The 14250-nt window shown below is 42.8% G+C and overlaps 1 protein-coding gene across 1 annotated transcript in view; it reads right to left on the reverse strand.

The window, feature by feature from the left end:
- Positions 1 to 14250, reverse strand: part of LOC117812732 (paxillin-like) — a gene marked incomplete at its 3' end in the record, with an annotated part of 30692 nt that continues 16442 nt past the window's right edge. Inside the window, exons 2-10 of the mRNA XM_034683644.1 lie at positions 8867 to 9042; positions 8625 to 8710; positions 8054 to 8187; positions 7672 to 7867; positions 7410 to 7557; positions 2194 to 2352; positions 1369 to 1542; positions 139 to 220; positions 1 to 20 (exon numbers count right to left, since the gene is read on the reverse strand). Of these exons, the coding sequence (XP_034539535.1) occupies positions 1 to 20; positions 139 to 220; positions 1369 to 1542; positions 2194 to 2352; positions 7410 to 7557; positions 7672 to 7867; positions 8054 to 8187; positions 8625 to 8710; positions 8867 to 9042 (1175 nt within the window). The remainder of the gene's footprint in view (positions 21 to 138; positions 221 to 1368; positions 1543 to 2193; positions 2353 to 7409; positions 7558 to 7671; positions 7868 to 8053; positions 8188 to 8624; positions 8711 to 8866; positions 9043 to 14250) is intronic.

The raw sequence follows: 14250 nt of genomic DNA on the forward strand, positions 1-14250 counted from the left end.
TCCATCCTTCTCATGGAAACCTAGAGGGCAGCAAAGATGCAGAGTGAAGCTCTTTTTAACAATGAAAATTAACTTTGTTTTTTGTTTGTTTTTTTAAACAAGTCTTGAATTATTATTTTGCGAATGATCTGGCGATACCTTCTGGTCCGAAAAAGGCTCCACACTGGGCGCAGAAGAAGTGCTCTGGGTGCCAGGTCTTGTCCAATGCAGTCACTACTTTCTGTAAAACAAAGAAGCACATGGACTGTCATGAATATTTTGCTTTAAGGTATGACACACAAGAACAATGAAGAAAGGATGGTTGTCATGCTGCTCTGGAAGGAAGTTCACAGACATTGTTAGCATGAAGTGCATGTCTGTCATTATGGCAGAAAGTCATGTTCACAGACGGACAGAGGCCAGGAGGGCAGGCTACGTCTACAGAGCCAGTGTGGGAGGTGCTGCAGTCCTATGACTGTTGCCTTACCATCCGGGCCTGATCGCATTTTTAGCAGCTTCAGATTGAAGCATACCCATAGAGCCTTTGGAACAGTACATTTAATACATCCTCAGCTAATTCATGTAAATAGCAGGTAAAGGTTTCCTCACTGGAAATGTACTTCCTTCACGTTTAAGTGAATGAGCAATTCTTTGATTTGCCACCAGGGGGTGCAGTGCTGAAAGAGAGGGGTTAAATCAGGGGAGGCGATCTTTAACATTCATTACCTGTTCAGACAGATACAGAGTAACAACAGGGCGAGGAAGGCTGCATGTAAATGAGTAAAGATGAAACTCTGAATGAAGCTTAAAAAGGAGAAATACAAACAGGCAGACAGATATAAAGAGAGATGAAGTGATTTAGGAAACCTTGACAGGGGTGTTGGCTTTTCCCCAAATAAATGTCTACTGTCCACTTCCCTTCCAGTACTTCTGGCAGTGTGTGTGTTTGTGTTGTTTTGTGTGTGTATGTTAAGACTAATGGCTTAAAGTCCTACCAATGACAGTGTCTCACTGTGAGGCTAAGACTGAGTGCTGTCAAGAGAGGAGAGAAGCATGCAATGAGTGTGACATATGACAATCTGCACGCACAATGCAACTGGAAGTCACTTCACTTCTACTGCCTATAGGACTGTGTGTGTGTGAGTGAGAGAGAGTGTGTGTGTCTAATTAACTAGCGATGTCTGCTTAAGAAATAGAGCTATTCCTGACATGTAGTGATTTTTTCCAGTAAGAACTTAACCCATTAAGTTATGAATAAATAATAACATTATCCACCCATCCATTCCACTGTGTGTGTGTGTGTGTGTGTGTGTGTGTGTGTGTGTGTGTGTGTGGTGTGTGGGTGTGTGTGTGTGTGTGTGTGTGTGTGTGTGTGTTTGTATTACTAACATCCAGTATAGGTCCATTACAGTAGTGGCATCTCGGGGAGAACAGGCTGTGGTAATCTTTCTCACAGTAAGGCTGCCCCTCACGCTCAAAGAAGTTTCTGGAGCCGATCTCATCCTGGCAGTGGGTGCACACAAAGTGCTCGGGGTGCCACGTTCTGCCCATGGCTGTCACCACCTGGTGCAGGGAGACAGTGCATAAAATAAAAATGAGGGAAAGACCTGGCTCAGCAGAGGAAATCGCAGCAGCCTTGCATATAATTAGCAAAGGAGACCCTGCCAACAGCAGCAGATGCAGGACCCATAACCCGAGTGCTTAATAGATGGAGATAAAAATTTCACATAAAGAAGGGATTTATACCAAATAATCTTAGCTCCAAATCAGATGGATCACATGTCATAGAAATACTATGTTTGCGCCTGTTTATACAAGCATCACAGTATTTGAGTAGCTAAATGTGACAAAACATAGAATGAAATCATTTGAAGTTTTATGTTTCTCCACTAACAGCTTGCCAATTAAATAAAGCTGAATTATTGATAGACTGACCGGCTTGGCCCTTAAGCATCAACACAGCCTAAAATATGAGAAGCGTGAGCCAACTCTGCACAGCCCCTTCAGAGTTGGCAAATACATCTGGAGTGAGTTCTTGCTGTCAACATGAAACTCTCTCACAAAAAAAAAAACAGCAATCGTGATGTTTTTTCAAGTCTATTTGCCACCCTGACTTATGTTCCACAGGGATAATATTGAGTGGAAAAACACTATGGAGAACATATTAGACATGCATGAGTAAGTGTACCATTCAGATGCAGTATGTGTGTTTACCTGACCAACGATGGGTTTCTTGCAGGCGCCACAGACACCTTTAGCCACTGTTTGGACTCCAAGTCTGTTGAGATCTGACTGAAGGCTCCCCAGCATGTTGTCCAGCTTGTTGGCAGGTTTGGGGGGACCCGTGGGAGAAGTCTTCCCCTGTGACTGGATCTGATGGAAATGGAAGACCAAGGATGACCAATAAGACACATTACAAACCATGTTCGTTAATATTTTCACTGAGAAGCTTGTGACGTTGAGTTAGAGGTCTGGAACCATAGTGAGAGTTAGTTTCACCATCATGCTTTGTAGCGTGATTGTTTATATTTCTAAAGACAACTATCTATCTCTAATATATCAACGTTCAAATGTTCTGCAAGTGTTCTTATAATTTTGGATAACAGTATTTTGGACTTTCCTAACTATTCTAAATCATGAATGCTAAACTTAATGTCATTCTTTAATGTAACTGCCTTTGCAAAGGTTTGCCACATCAGCCCTCTGCTGAGTTGCTTGTGGTCAAACATGTCAAACACATGCGACATAGAGGATGTTGAGATGCCTCTTCTTTCAAGTTATCCCAGATCAAAAGACAATATTCAAAGACAAGCTGTAAACAAAGTGTCCAGGATATAATGTGCTCCGAGGCCTTCATAAAAACTCTCTTATATCAGTATTGTGTGAGTGAATGTCTTTAGCTACTGAGATGTAAGCAAGCACAGACCGTCTCCGATGGTGTGGTTATTGGAGCTTCATGACTCTCGCATTCCTCTAAGAGAAAATAGCATCTCTACTGCATGTATTCTCTCTCACTCCCCCACACACAAATAAAACAGGCGCTGGGCCTTTGACCTGGATGCGAATAATATTCTAGCACTCATATTAAACACCTGCTCCCCACCAAAACCAATCTAACAAAGGCTCTGTGACTCATAAAGAGGTGATGTTACATGGCATTTAACTTCAACATGCTGGTATCTAACCCAGAGGGACATGTTGACGGAAGTCCTGTGAGACATGTTAGAAGTGTGCTGGTAACTGTGCTGTCATGTGGCAGATAGGGTTTCAGTTGCACTGCGAGCATACCATTCCTGCTCAAGGCAGTAAAGTTAGTGTAACAGGAACATGGGGGTAACACTCTTCTTTCCTCTAAGCTCTTTAACTCTGCAGTGCACTCTAAAACAGCCACTGGCGCCGTCAGATGTCAGAATTAGAAACGAGGCTCAGTGTTTCTAGCCTGAACGTCAGCACTGCTCATAACCTGGACTGACTGGAGTTTAAACAAAGCTTTGCTGCTGCCATCTAGCAGGAGTTGACATCAGTGGCTGAAATTGGTTGTGTTCACACAGAACCAAAGGAACAACTGCTTTGATTTGAACCAAAGGACTCACATGCTTCAGTTAAACAACTCAAAGCAAAGACAAAAGTGGATGATAGAAATCAGAAAGAGAGTTTGAGGTCACAGAAAGTAGAGATGCAGAGAGGCGATCCGTGCCTGCAGTGGAGGGAAGATGGGGTCATACTCAGTCTGACAACCCACTGATACAAAGACCTTGGGAGGTGGTGGAGGCGTGATGGGCTTTGGAGGGGGGCTAGGCGATGGAGGAGGCTGGACAGGGGAAGGTGTGGGCTCCCTGGGGGGAGGAGTTGGCTCTTTTGGGGGTGGAGGGGTTGGTTCACGAGGAGGGGGAGGGGTCGGGGGGGGTGGAGGTAGTGGTGGAGGAGTCTGCTTAACTGGGGGCAGCTTTTTGGGTGCTGGGGGAGATAGTAGTGGGGGGATGACTTTTCTCTGGGGGGCAGGTGATTCTGGAGGGATGATGATTTTCTGGGGAGGTAGGAAAGAAAAGGGGACAGCAGAGAGGTGAGTGTAAACAGAAAGAAAAACAGGCGTCAAAATGAAAGAGAGGAAATGTTGGGAGGAAGAAAATTGGAACAACAAACTTAGGAATATTCAAAGTTCCCAAAGACAAAATAAGTTTCTATTTTTATTCAATGTTAAATAAATATCAGCTTATTTTCCATCTTAGCGAACATTGTCCTGGGATAGCACTGACTGCCTCCTGCTGTGAGTCTCTAATCTACCTTATCCACAGCTGGATGGACTCCTTCTTCCCTTGTTCGCTGTGGATTAGACATTACGATGACGCCCTCTGTTAGCCAATCATCTGGCTGCTGCTTACGCCTGCGTTCTACTCGCCCAATTCCTAGCTTCCCCTGAAGCTCCATGATGAGTCGATCTTGAGAGTTGCTCTTGTTCACGATGATGGGTCCCATTTTACGTCGCAGCATTCCATCCTTGTACATTGGATGCACGTTGGACGTCTCTTTGGTGCGCTTTATGACCGACTTGAGCTGGAGAGTACATGTGTAAGCACATGCAATTCACCAAAAAAGTCCTTGTTGAGGTGCACACACAAGCAGGCGCAGGATGTCTCATTCAAGTGGGAAATCTGCTCAAGCAGCTCAATAAGATTTTGTCAAAATGTTCACGTTTTCCCACGCACTTGTGAATCCAATCACATTTGCATGTAAAAGCGAAGCACAGCTTCCAATCCAACAGTTCTACTCAAAACTATGAAGACAACTCTGACATGCCGGATACTGAAGTCAAACACAGGCGTTTCACAGTGTCTTGCACATTAAGTCTGCGCCAAAGCAGGGCCAAAAATTTGAGAAGCAAAGTATGCTCTTTCAAAAACATGTGCACACTTTTGCAGCGAAATCACAGCATCAATGATTAAAAACACATTTTGTGCATCATCCACAGGTTGCATAAACATCGCAGGCCGATCCCTATGACTAACACGGTGATGTCGACTGGAGCAAGTAGGGGCGTGCAGAAATATCCTTTCAGCAAAGCTTTCAACATCAGCCACAAATAGTCTGTGCAGGGAGATTTCTCCCCCGAGGCATTTTGCAATTGCTATGCAATGACACCACATGCACCACACCACAAAGATGGAGGAAATTCTCTCATCAACACACTGTTTCTTGTACTTTTTAACAGCTCCTTCAATTTTTGTAGGAGCCACTCTCCCAAAACAAGCTTATTTAGGTAACTAGAGCCACACTCGGCCAGAGTAATCTGACACAGTGGTTCTGCCCTTCTTGTCAGAGATAATTAATGTCTTAGACCACATGGCCAAATAATAGAGAGACCCCCTGGGGTAATAAAGACTCTCTAGCTGATTGCCAGCAGCTTATTTTGGGAGAGTCAAAGTTGTTGTGTCCTACTTGGCCAGAAGCAGATAGTCGCTCAACGGCAGAGGGCTGCTGTGTGGCAGGTCCAGCGTTGCATCTGGTGTCCCGGGGCAGGAGGAGGGGGTGAAACACTCGTCTATCCAGCTGGACTCAGTCATGGGTGTCAGAGTTCCCTCTCGGCTGAGATCAAGGTAAAATCCATCTTCTTCCTCCCAAGATCCGTCTTCAACTCCAAGCATAACACTGGCAGATGGCTGGTTGTCACTTGCTTGGTTAGAGTCAGAGGCTAAGAGTTTATCTAAAGCATTGTCAAATAAAGGCTCCCGGCATGGCCAAGTGAGATCCATTAGTTCACCTCCAGGCTGTTCTGTCAGAGGGGGGGAAAGGCTTTTTGACGGTACAGTGGCAAGCAAAACTGGCGAAGCCCTGGGACTGCTCGAGGCTGGAACATTGTAATACTTTTTGATGACTGGTGCAGGACTTTTAGGAACCGCAGTTTCAGTCTTTAGGACCGGCACTGGGCTTGAGAGCCTTGGGAGAACTATTGGGCTAGCACACTTCAAGAATGTTTCAGGACTAGAAGAACTAGGGGTATTAGGGACTGTCCAAGGACTAGCAGTCTTTGGAACTGGACTTGAAAGTCTTGGTATTGAGATTGGACTGGCACTCTTGGGGACTATTTCTGGACTAGCTCTCTTTGGTGTGGTTATAGGACTATGGATGATAGGGACTGTCACTGGACTTGATAGCCTTGGAACTGTGACTGGACTGGTTGTCTTTGCAGATGATTCTGGACTACTACTTTTAGGAACTGGACTATAGCTATTAGGGATTGGGCTTGAACTTTGGGGGCATTTAAGATCAGGGGGACTGGGACTTTTGGCTCGAAGAACAGGACTGGGTTTTGTGGACACAGTAACAGGACTAGGGCTGTTTGAAACACCAATTGGACCCGAGCTCTTTCCAGGAGAACCTGAGACTTTAACATCAGCAACTTCAGAGGCTTCACCTTGACTAGGAGGCTTTGCAGTACTAGAGATACTGAGGGTCTCCACAGTAGAGATCTCAGAGGTTACACTGACACCATCATCTATCTGTTGGATCTGTGTGTACTGAAGGCTCTTGGATGATGACATCACAACTGTGGAACCAGCTGAGGATGCAGGGACTGAGGAACCATCCTCATCTATATGGAGCTCAAGAGGGAGAGGAGTACAGGAGGGAGTATCATAACTAGAAGGTCGGGAGTATCCACTGAAGCAATACTAGGATTTATAGATGGAGTGGTTACTGCTTGGGCAACCAGTGAACCATCTAGAAGTGAAGGGTCTATAACTGACTCCTGATTCACTGACAACTGAGAGCCAGACTAAATCAGGCGCAGGGGTGTGAAGATAGCAATGTTGAAAGACAGGACACACACAGTGGTGGAAAAAGAGAGAGAGACAGCAGGAAAAACAGAATGAGAATGAAAAGTGAATAGAAAACTGTCTCACAAAGAAAGAAAGGTAGGGGCAGTGTTCACTCAAGTTTTTAACATAATTGTACCAAAGATATGACAAAAAAAAAACTAGCATTGTTTTAATTTATAGAGAAATTAGGTCCTGTTTGTGCAGTAGCTCATGCAGGGGACATAAATCTTAAAAATAAATAGAATTGACGCATCTTCATTAAGGTCTCATCAAAAAACCAGAGTTAATCTTAACAGACATGGATTAGTGTTATATGGATTAGATAGGAAATTGCATGGGATTGCTTTTTTATGTTTTATGTTCTTCCTCTAAATGTTTCAAGTTTGTAACAAAACTTCAAGGTCATACATGTAAATGTCATCAGGCTGCCACGAGCAACACTCCAGGAACACAAATATGTAGTCAGTGAATGGAAATAGTAGAATCTAGTTCATTTTTACCATTAATGAAATAGTTGTAAAATAAGTTTGGTTTCTCTTGTTAAGACAAGGCCCTCCTCATTTAGAGTCAGAACTACCATGACATGAAATCGAGCCCCTTGTAAACGATACTTACATTGCTTTGGACCTTGAAGTCAGACAGCGAGGCCATTAGCTCGTCCAGCTCTCGCGTGGCGGAAGAGGCAGACATCCTGGCTTGCTGCTTTTCAGGTGTTTCCTCTTGTCCATCTGTTTGTTCGTCTGATACAACCAAAGGTGTGGGACTAAAGCAGAAAAGAAGCCAGCGCCATTAGGACCTTCCACTTATTATGGTAATATTACTTTCCTGTGCATAATAATAATATTAACAGTTGTATTTAATGATAAAGTTGGCTTACATGGGTGAGGGCACAGAACTTTCCAGCTCATCCAGAAGGCTCTCTACACTTGGCCGTACATCCTCTATTCCTCGAGCTGCTGCACCACGTTTAGGCTTCTCCAGTACAGGTGGAGGCACCTTGCCTGCATTAGAGACTCCATTCTCCTGGATATGGTGGATGACGCTGCTGGCAGCAGTGGGGGGCTGTTTCTTCTGTTACAGAAAATAAATCTGAATTAATTTCCTCCACATATCCCTAGTGCATCGTTTATAATACTGAACCTGTAACACAGCAAGGGGCCTAAGTTCAAAAACAGAAATGTCAAACGTAAGAGTGACACCAGAGTTCCTGCAGAGAAACATAACATTTCATATATTGGAGAAATAGTCTCTTTGTTTACCTTCTGTGGGGAAGGCAGGGGTGCTTTGCTGGACAGCATTGAGCTCCAACAGCAGGCGGTCCAGCTCAGACAGGTTGCTGCCCAAGGATGAGTTCATGGCTGATGAGTCACTATTCTTCTGCTTATTAGGAAAACTGTGCAGAGCAGAGAGGGAAAACAATGTTTATCATCATTAGAGCTGGATATGAATAAAAAATCCTGTTTTCTTTAGACAGGTACTACTTAGAAAGCTTTTTCTTTTATATCGTATCCATTATTCAGGTACTGTATAAAAACATTCCTTTCTACAGCTGGGGCGAAATGGTAGAATGTTTTCCAGGGTGCCAGGTAAAGTTGTACCAATTCCTTTTTTATGATTTGGGAATGTATTTGTTTTTACAAACATTCAAGTAAAGACACAAAAATAATGACAATACAATAAATAAAAATTAAAAATAAAACAAACAAAAGACAGAGCAGAACAAACAAACAACAAAGAACAACAACAAAAAACAGACAAAACAAATTCAGACAAAAAACATAAATTTGACGGATTATTTATAAGATGTACCGATTCCTAAAGAGGTCTTACCTGTAAACGTGGTCCTCTTCACCAGCGGGTTGGGTTGGACTATCGCTTTCTCTAGACCAGGGACTTCTCTGAGCTGAGCTGAAGGACTGAGGAGAGGAAGTAAAGTCAGAGACGGAGTCAGACAGAGTCTTCAAAAGTCCATTCGATAATGTAGCAAGCAGCAGTGACAGAAGGAACAGTTTTAATGAATCATTTCACTTTAATTTATCATACAACAATAACATGTATATGTGTTTCTTCACCTCTGTTTCATCTAGTCCGTTGAGCTCAGAGGGAGCTGGTGGGACTAGGGGTGGGGAGCAGATGTCTTGCTGGATCTGACCCCCAACAGGGATGGAGTAGGCGGTGTCGTCAGATAGGAAGAGTGGGCGCTTGGAAATGTGGGATGTTGTGGACTCAAGGTCCGCCAACAAAGCATCTGCAGAGAAAGAAAACAAGATTTTGACATTGCAGGCCTGAAGGGAATTATACTTCCAGATAGCGCTGGTGGACAGGACAGCATACATTATGTTATAATGTGAGCCAGCAGAGACTTGTAAAAAAAAGATTGTACTACACAACTTCTAATGAGGCAGCTGTCTATTTAATAACTGACGTTGAATTGAGCCATTATGGATAGTAATGCAAATCTGCAAGCGGATTCCCAAAGCTGGCTTTACAGAATGGGTTGAAGTAGCTTAATTGTGTGATGTGTCTTATTCACTAGATCTGATCTAAATCAGACATTCCTATCTCGTACAATATGATACAATACAATACGATACAGTACAGTATACGGATGCACACAATTAATCGATTATCAATAAGACAATTAAGACATTACTTGAAACACGCATTTTTGTTTTCAATTTTCCGTCACGTGGAACAAACATCATGTGGTCTCATATTTGGTTCAGCTATCAGGGAGGTGTTTCAAGTTTAAAGCATGTTTCGATGTGAATCAGTTAAAGGTGTTGCACACAGCGGAGATGCTCAGCTGGCGGCTGCAGCTGTGCGTCAGGTCTTCACTTTTTAAAGAGGATCAATACGCAACTGCTGCCAACAACAACACGGACACCAAGGTTGGCAACTTTAAACAGAAAATTTCCCACCTTTGGATACAACAACAGACTGGTGGGAATTGCTAGTACGCTATGTTTGCAGACCAACAACATCAGAGCCGTCTGGGCTTTTCTGCAGCTGGACTGATTATGACCCGGTTGCGCTCCCGGCTGACACCTGACCGAATACACATGATCATTCCTCTCAATAAAACGAGTAGACAGAAAACTGGACACTTTGAGTCTGAAGTACTTTTCTATTGGTATTATAAGCCTTCACTTTGTAAGATTATGTCCGCAGAGAATACTTTTATGAGCCTGATCAATGATAATCAGTGTTAAACATGTACCCGTATTCAATCCCGTCAGTTATATGCATTTTGTTGCTGTAGAAAATATAATTTTGGTGGCTAAAACGTATTTGGCCTTTTTTTTCACATAAGAATAATATGTGTATATATTTTATTATATTGTTATTGATTAATCAATAATTGATCGTTAACATTTCCATAAATCGATCACGGAAAATACTTGAAATGTACATCCCTAGTACAGTATGATATGGTATGATACCGTTTGAACCGATATGGTACGGTACGGTACGATACGGTACAGAACAGAACAGTACGATACTGTACAGTAAGATAAAATATGATACGATACTGTACAGAAAGGTACAATACGATTTGACACGATGCTATACAGTACGGTACAGTACAGTATGATACGATTCACAATTACATATTATACACATAGCACATAACCTTTATCGCAAATGATTCACATCTAACACAGCATTGATAAACGATAAGAGATAACACCATGTTTTTAATGATAACATTAATAACACTGCAATATTAAATGTAGTGCAAGCCAAATGCTTTAAACATTAGTATTCATCAATGAATATCAAGTACTTAGTACTGTAAATTCCTGGCAACTCCTTACAAGCTCTATAAACACAGGATCAACAACTGTATCTTTCACAACTGCTCAAAAGCCCATGTGCAGTGACATCAGGTGAGTTGGAGTTGTAAAAGTTGAATCATGCAGCCACAGCCACTCCTTTGGTTACTCATTGACCCTCGTCTGCCCCTCAATCCTGCCATGTCTTAAATCCAAGAGTCACTGTCAGGTCTGTGACCAGGTCATACTTGCTCATATTTACCATCTGACAGCAACCATTCGTCTATGAAGGGGTCATTTAGTATTTTGAGAGGAAGAAACAACTACTCATTTAGCAGCTCTAACCAGCAGGTAGAAGGACACATAACATTATGGGGGATTTAACCAAGAGCTCAGACTGTATTACTGAATACTTGGGCTTATTTTAGCGCGCTCACTCACCACAGCAGGGTTTAGTTTCTCCTGAACTTCAGTAGCACTACGAACAAAGACCCTAAGTAGCCCTAAAAAAACCCATGTTAACATACTTTGAGTACAAATTGACATTCATACCCAATAACTTAGTTTCCACCAAAGGTGTTGTCAGTTTTGTTCATAAACAAAACAAAAGATCCAGACAAATTTGAATCAATGAAAGGCTAAAGTGGATTATGTAGGGCACAGCTCAAATCAGTTATTGTTCCTTATTGCAGCAAAACAGACGGATAATAATGAAGCTGCAATTAACTGTGAGCATTTTACAAATGTAGACAGAACATCACACTACTGCTAATATACAACACATCACACATCACAGAATAAAGCAATGGGGCCAGACAGACATAAAACATAGCTTCAGTAACATGAAGTGGTGACGTACCTTAAAAAAGACAAGACATAAGACCAAGGGAAATGAAGAAGATAATTCAGAGAAAGAGAAGAAACTAAAGAGGAAGAGGGCAAACTAAACAGACTGTCTGCCAGGCAGGAACTGCCCCTCTTAACTCTACCATCAGTGTAAGAGAGTAAGAACAAGAAGGGCAAGGGGGGATTCATCTAAGAGGTCAGGGTATAGAGGAGAGGGGGGTTAAAATTAAAGCCAGCTCCGACCTAGCAAAGCTTAAGTAAGTAGAGATGGTACTCACGCAATTGACTCCCCGCTGAAACTGTCTCTAAAGACAGAGTTGTCCAACTTTGCCTAAACAACGTTACAGCAGATGAAAAGTACACACACACACACACATACACACACTGTTGGGAAATGAGGAGAGCTGAGAGCAAGCAGAGCTCTTATCATCAGAGACATGCCCATCGGAGGGAGTGGTATCAGAAAGGTATAAGGTACAATCAACCCCTCCTTCACGCTGTCAGCACACACGCTGCTGAGGTCTGTCATGACTCACACTCAGATTAATGCATATTACATCGTCTTCAAAAAAAAAAGGAGCTGCAACCATACCAACCAGATTGACTGATTATTTGTGCATTAGAAGAAAAAAATCTTGGATTCCAGCTTCTTAAAGGTCAATATTTTCTGCTTTCTTTACTCTCTTATGACAGTTATCGACACTTTCTTGTTTCTACGTTGGGCTGTGGACAAACAAGACATTTGAGGATGTCGTAACAGCCATCTAAAAGCCCTTTTAGACATTTGTCCCCTATTTCTGACCAGACAACTAAATGCAGGTATGATCGGCAGAATAATCCACAGTAAGTGTTAAACAAGATGTGAGCACATCAAGATGACACCTGAAAACAAACTCCATTAATACATACAATACGAAAATGAATCCTCTGACAGCATACCGTAGTATCGTCAGTGCAGAAGACTTTTGGGCTGTCATGTTTCCCAGACAGAACGGAGACACAGCAGAACCAGAGCCAGATCAATACCTGATCCACTTGGCCAGACTTCACATTAGCGTGGTTAGCATGGCTGGCATGCCGGTTGACTGGGTTTCATAGCCACGGCTCCGTTCTGGACGCAGAAGCCCAGCACATTCCTCAGAGTGGCATTATGGACACAGCACAGCCTGCTGTTTACACTACTGCAGCCAGCTCGTGCTGGGCTGTAGATAAAACAAACCCAGGGGAGTAAAGACGCTGCCACTCTTTGTAGCTCATACCAAGTTTGGGGTATGATGATGAAACCTACAATTCACAGACCATCAAAAGGACAGGTGCAATTCTCCAGTTGGCTTCTGGTCCTTTATGAGGAAGTCAGCAAGTTTTGAAGTAATTCTTTGAGGTTTTCTTCTCTGACAAACCCAGAGGTTATGACTTCTTTTGAAAGCATTTCCCACGATGCAGCTACGAGATATGATCATACCTTTTTAGGTGAAAGGCTACACTACAAATGTAAACATAAAGAAGTACTGAAAGGACTAAACAAAAAATAACAAGATCATGGATGAGGAGAAACAAGCCACAACATGATTTACATCTCATCAGAAACTCTACTGAAACACTGCATAAATAAATAGTGAGGCCTCGGTGCATCTCTGCTGCTGCTGGTGTCAGAACAAAGTTTCCTGCGGCTGGTGGACTAACATCAACAGATGTTAGTCCAGATGGTTTACTCAAGAGATGTTAATCAACTTAGGCTCTGGAGCTGCACCGGCTTTAACCCTGCTCAGAAAGAATCTGCTGCTCCTAAACAGAATTACACAAAAACATGAACCTCCAGGCTATATGAAATACATATCCTGTTAGACAGCAGCTCTGGTGAGATCTGTTGTACCACCCAATGTCTAAACAGTCTGACATAAAAAAAACAACACCTCAACAAGAGGCTTCATTACCATCTTTTAAACATTAAATATAGAAACTAGAGGTTTCAGGGTCCCTTTGTTCACTAAATACCAAACTAGACATGCTCCGGCCCATCCACACAATACACAAACACACAGAGGTGTGTCAGCCTCCTCTGCCAAGGGAACATACCGTGACACACTAGTGCACGGCACAGACACGTTCTCCAGTGACCAAAAATGGAACTACAGTAAAACAAGGAGCTCATATGAGACATGCAAGTGCTCAATCTTCAAAACGAGGCCCTTAAATCATTCTAATCCTTTCTCTGTGGGGGAAGAACCTTTACAGAGAACTTTTTTTGGGAGCATATTTTAGTATATTTTTAGAAATACAGGTAAGAGGCTTCCCTGAGAACTTCTGTTTGATGTGTTGAAGGAATAAAGCTCGGTAAAGCCTTGAGAGACCCAATTTCCTGAGAAGCAGCGGTTATGAGAGGGTGACAGATCCACTCCTGCTTATCTAGAACAGGCTACATTCACACATAACTAACACACTTTTTATTTACAGCTACACAAAAACACCAGCATCCTGTTGGCTTTCATGTCCATTACACTAAATATGACATGGCAGGGCACAGCTGGGTTCAAACAATGAGGAATGGTGGAGGGAGTGGCGAGAGATAGTGAGTAAAAAAAGGAAGTGTATGCGTGTGGTGTGTGGTGTGTGGTGTGTGGTGTGTGTGTGCTCGAGCAGCAGGCAAATCCTCAGAGGCTAGAATGTGGGTTGACGCAGATTAAGGAGACTCCCTTCCTCCCAGATGAATGGTGTGCATTTTAATTACACAAACGCGGCTCGGCATGGGGCTCATTACTGGAAAGAGAGAAGGAAAGAGAGAGAGAGATAAAAGTAAAGGACTTAGAAGATTGGTGTGGCCAAGAAGGGTTGAA

The sequence above is a fragment of the Notolabrus celidotus genome, chromosome 5 (assembly GCF_009762535.1).
Source record: "Notolabrus celidotus isolate fNotCel1 chromosome 5, fNotCel1.pri, whole genome shotgun sequence".
In the NCBI taxonomy this organism is placed as follows: Eukaryota; Metazoa; Chordata; class Actinopteri; order Labriformes; family Labridae; genus Notolabrus; species Notolabrus celidotus.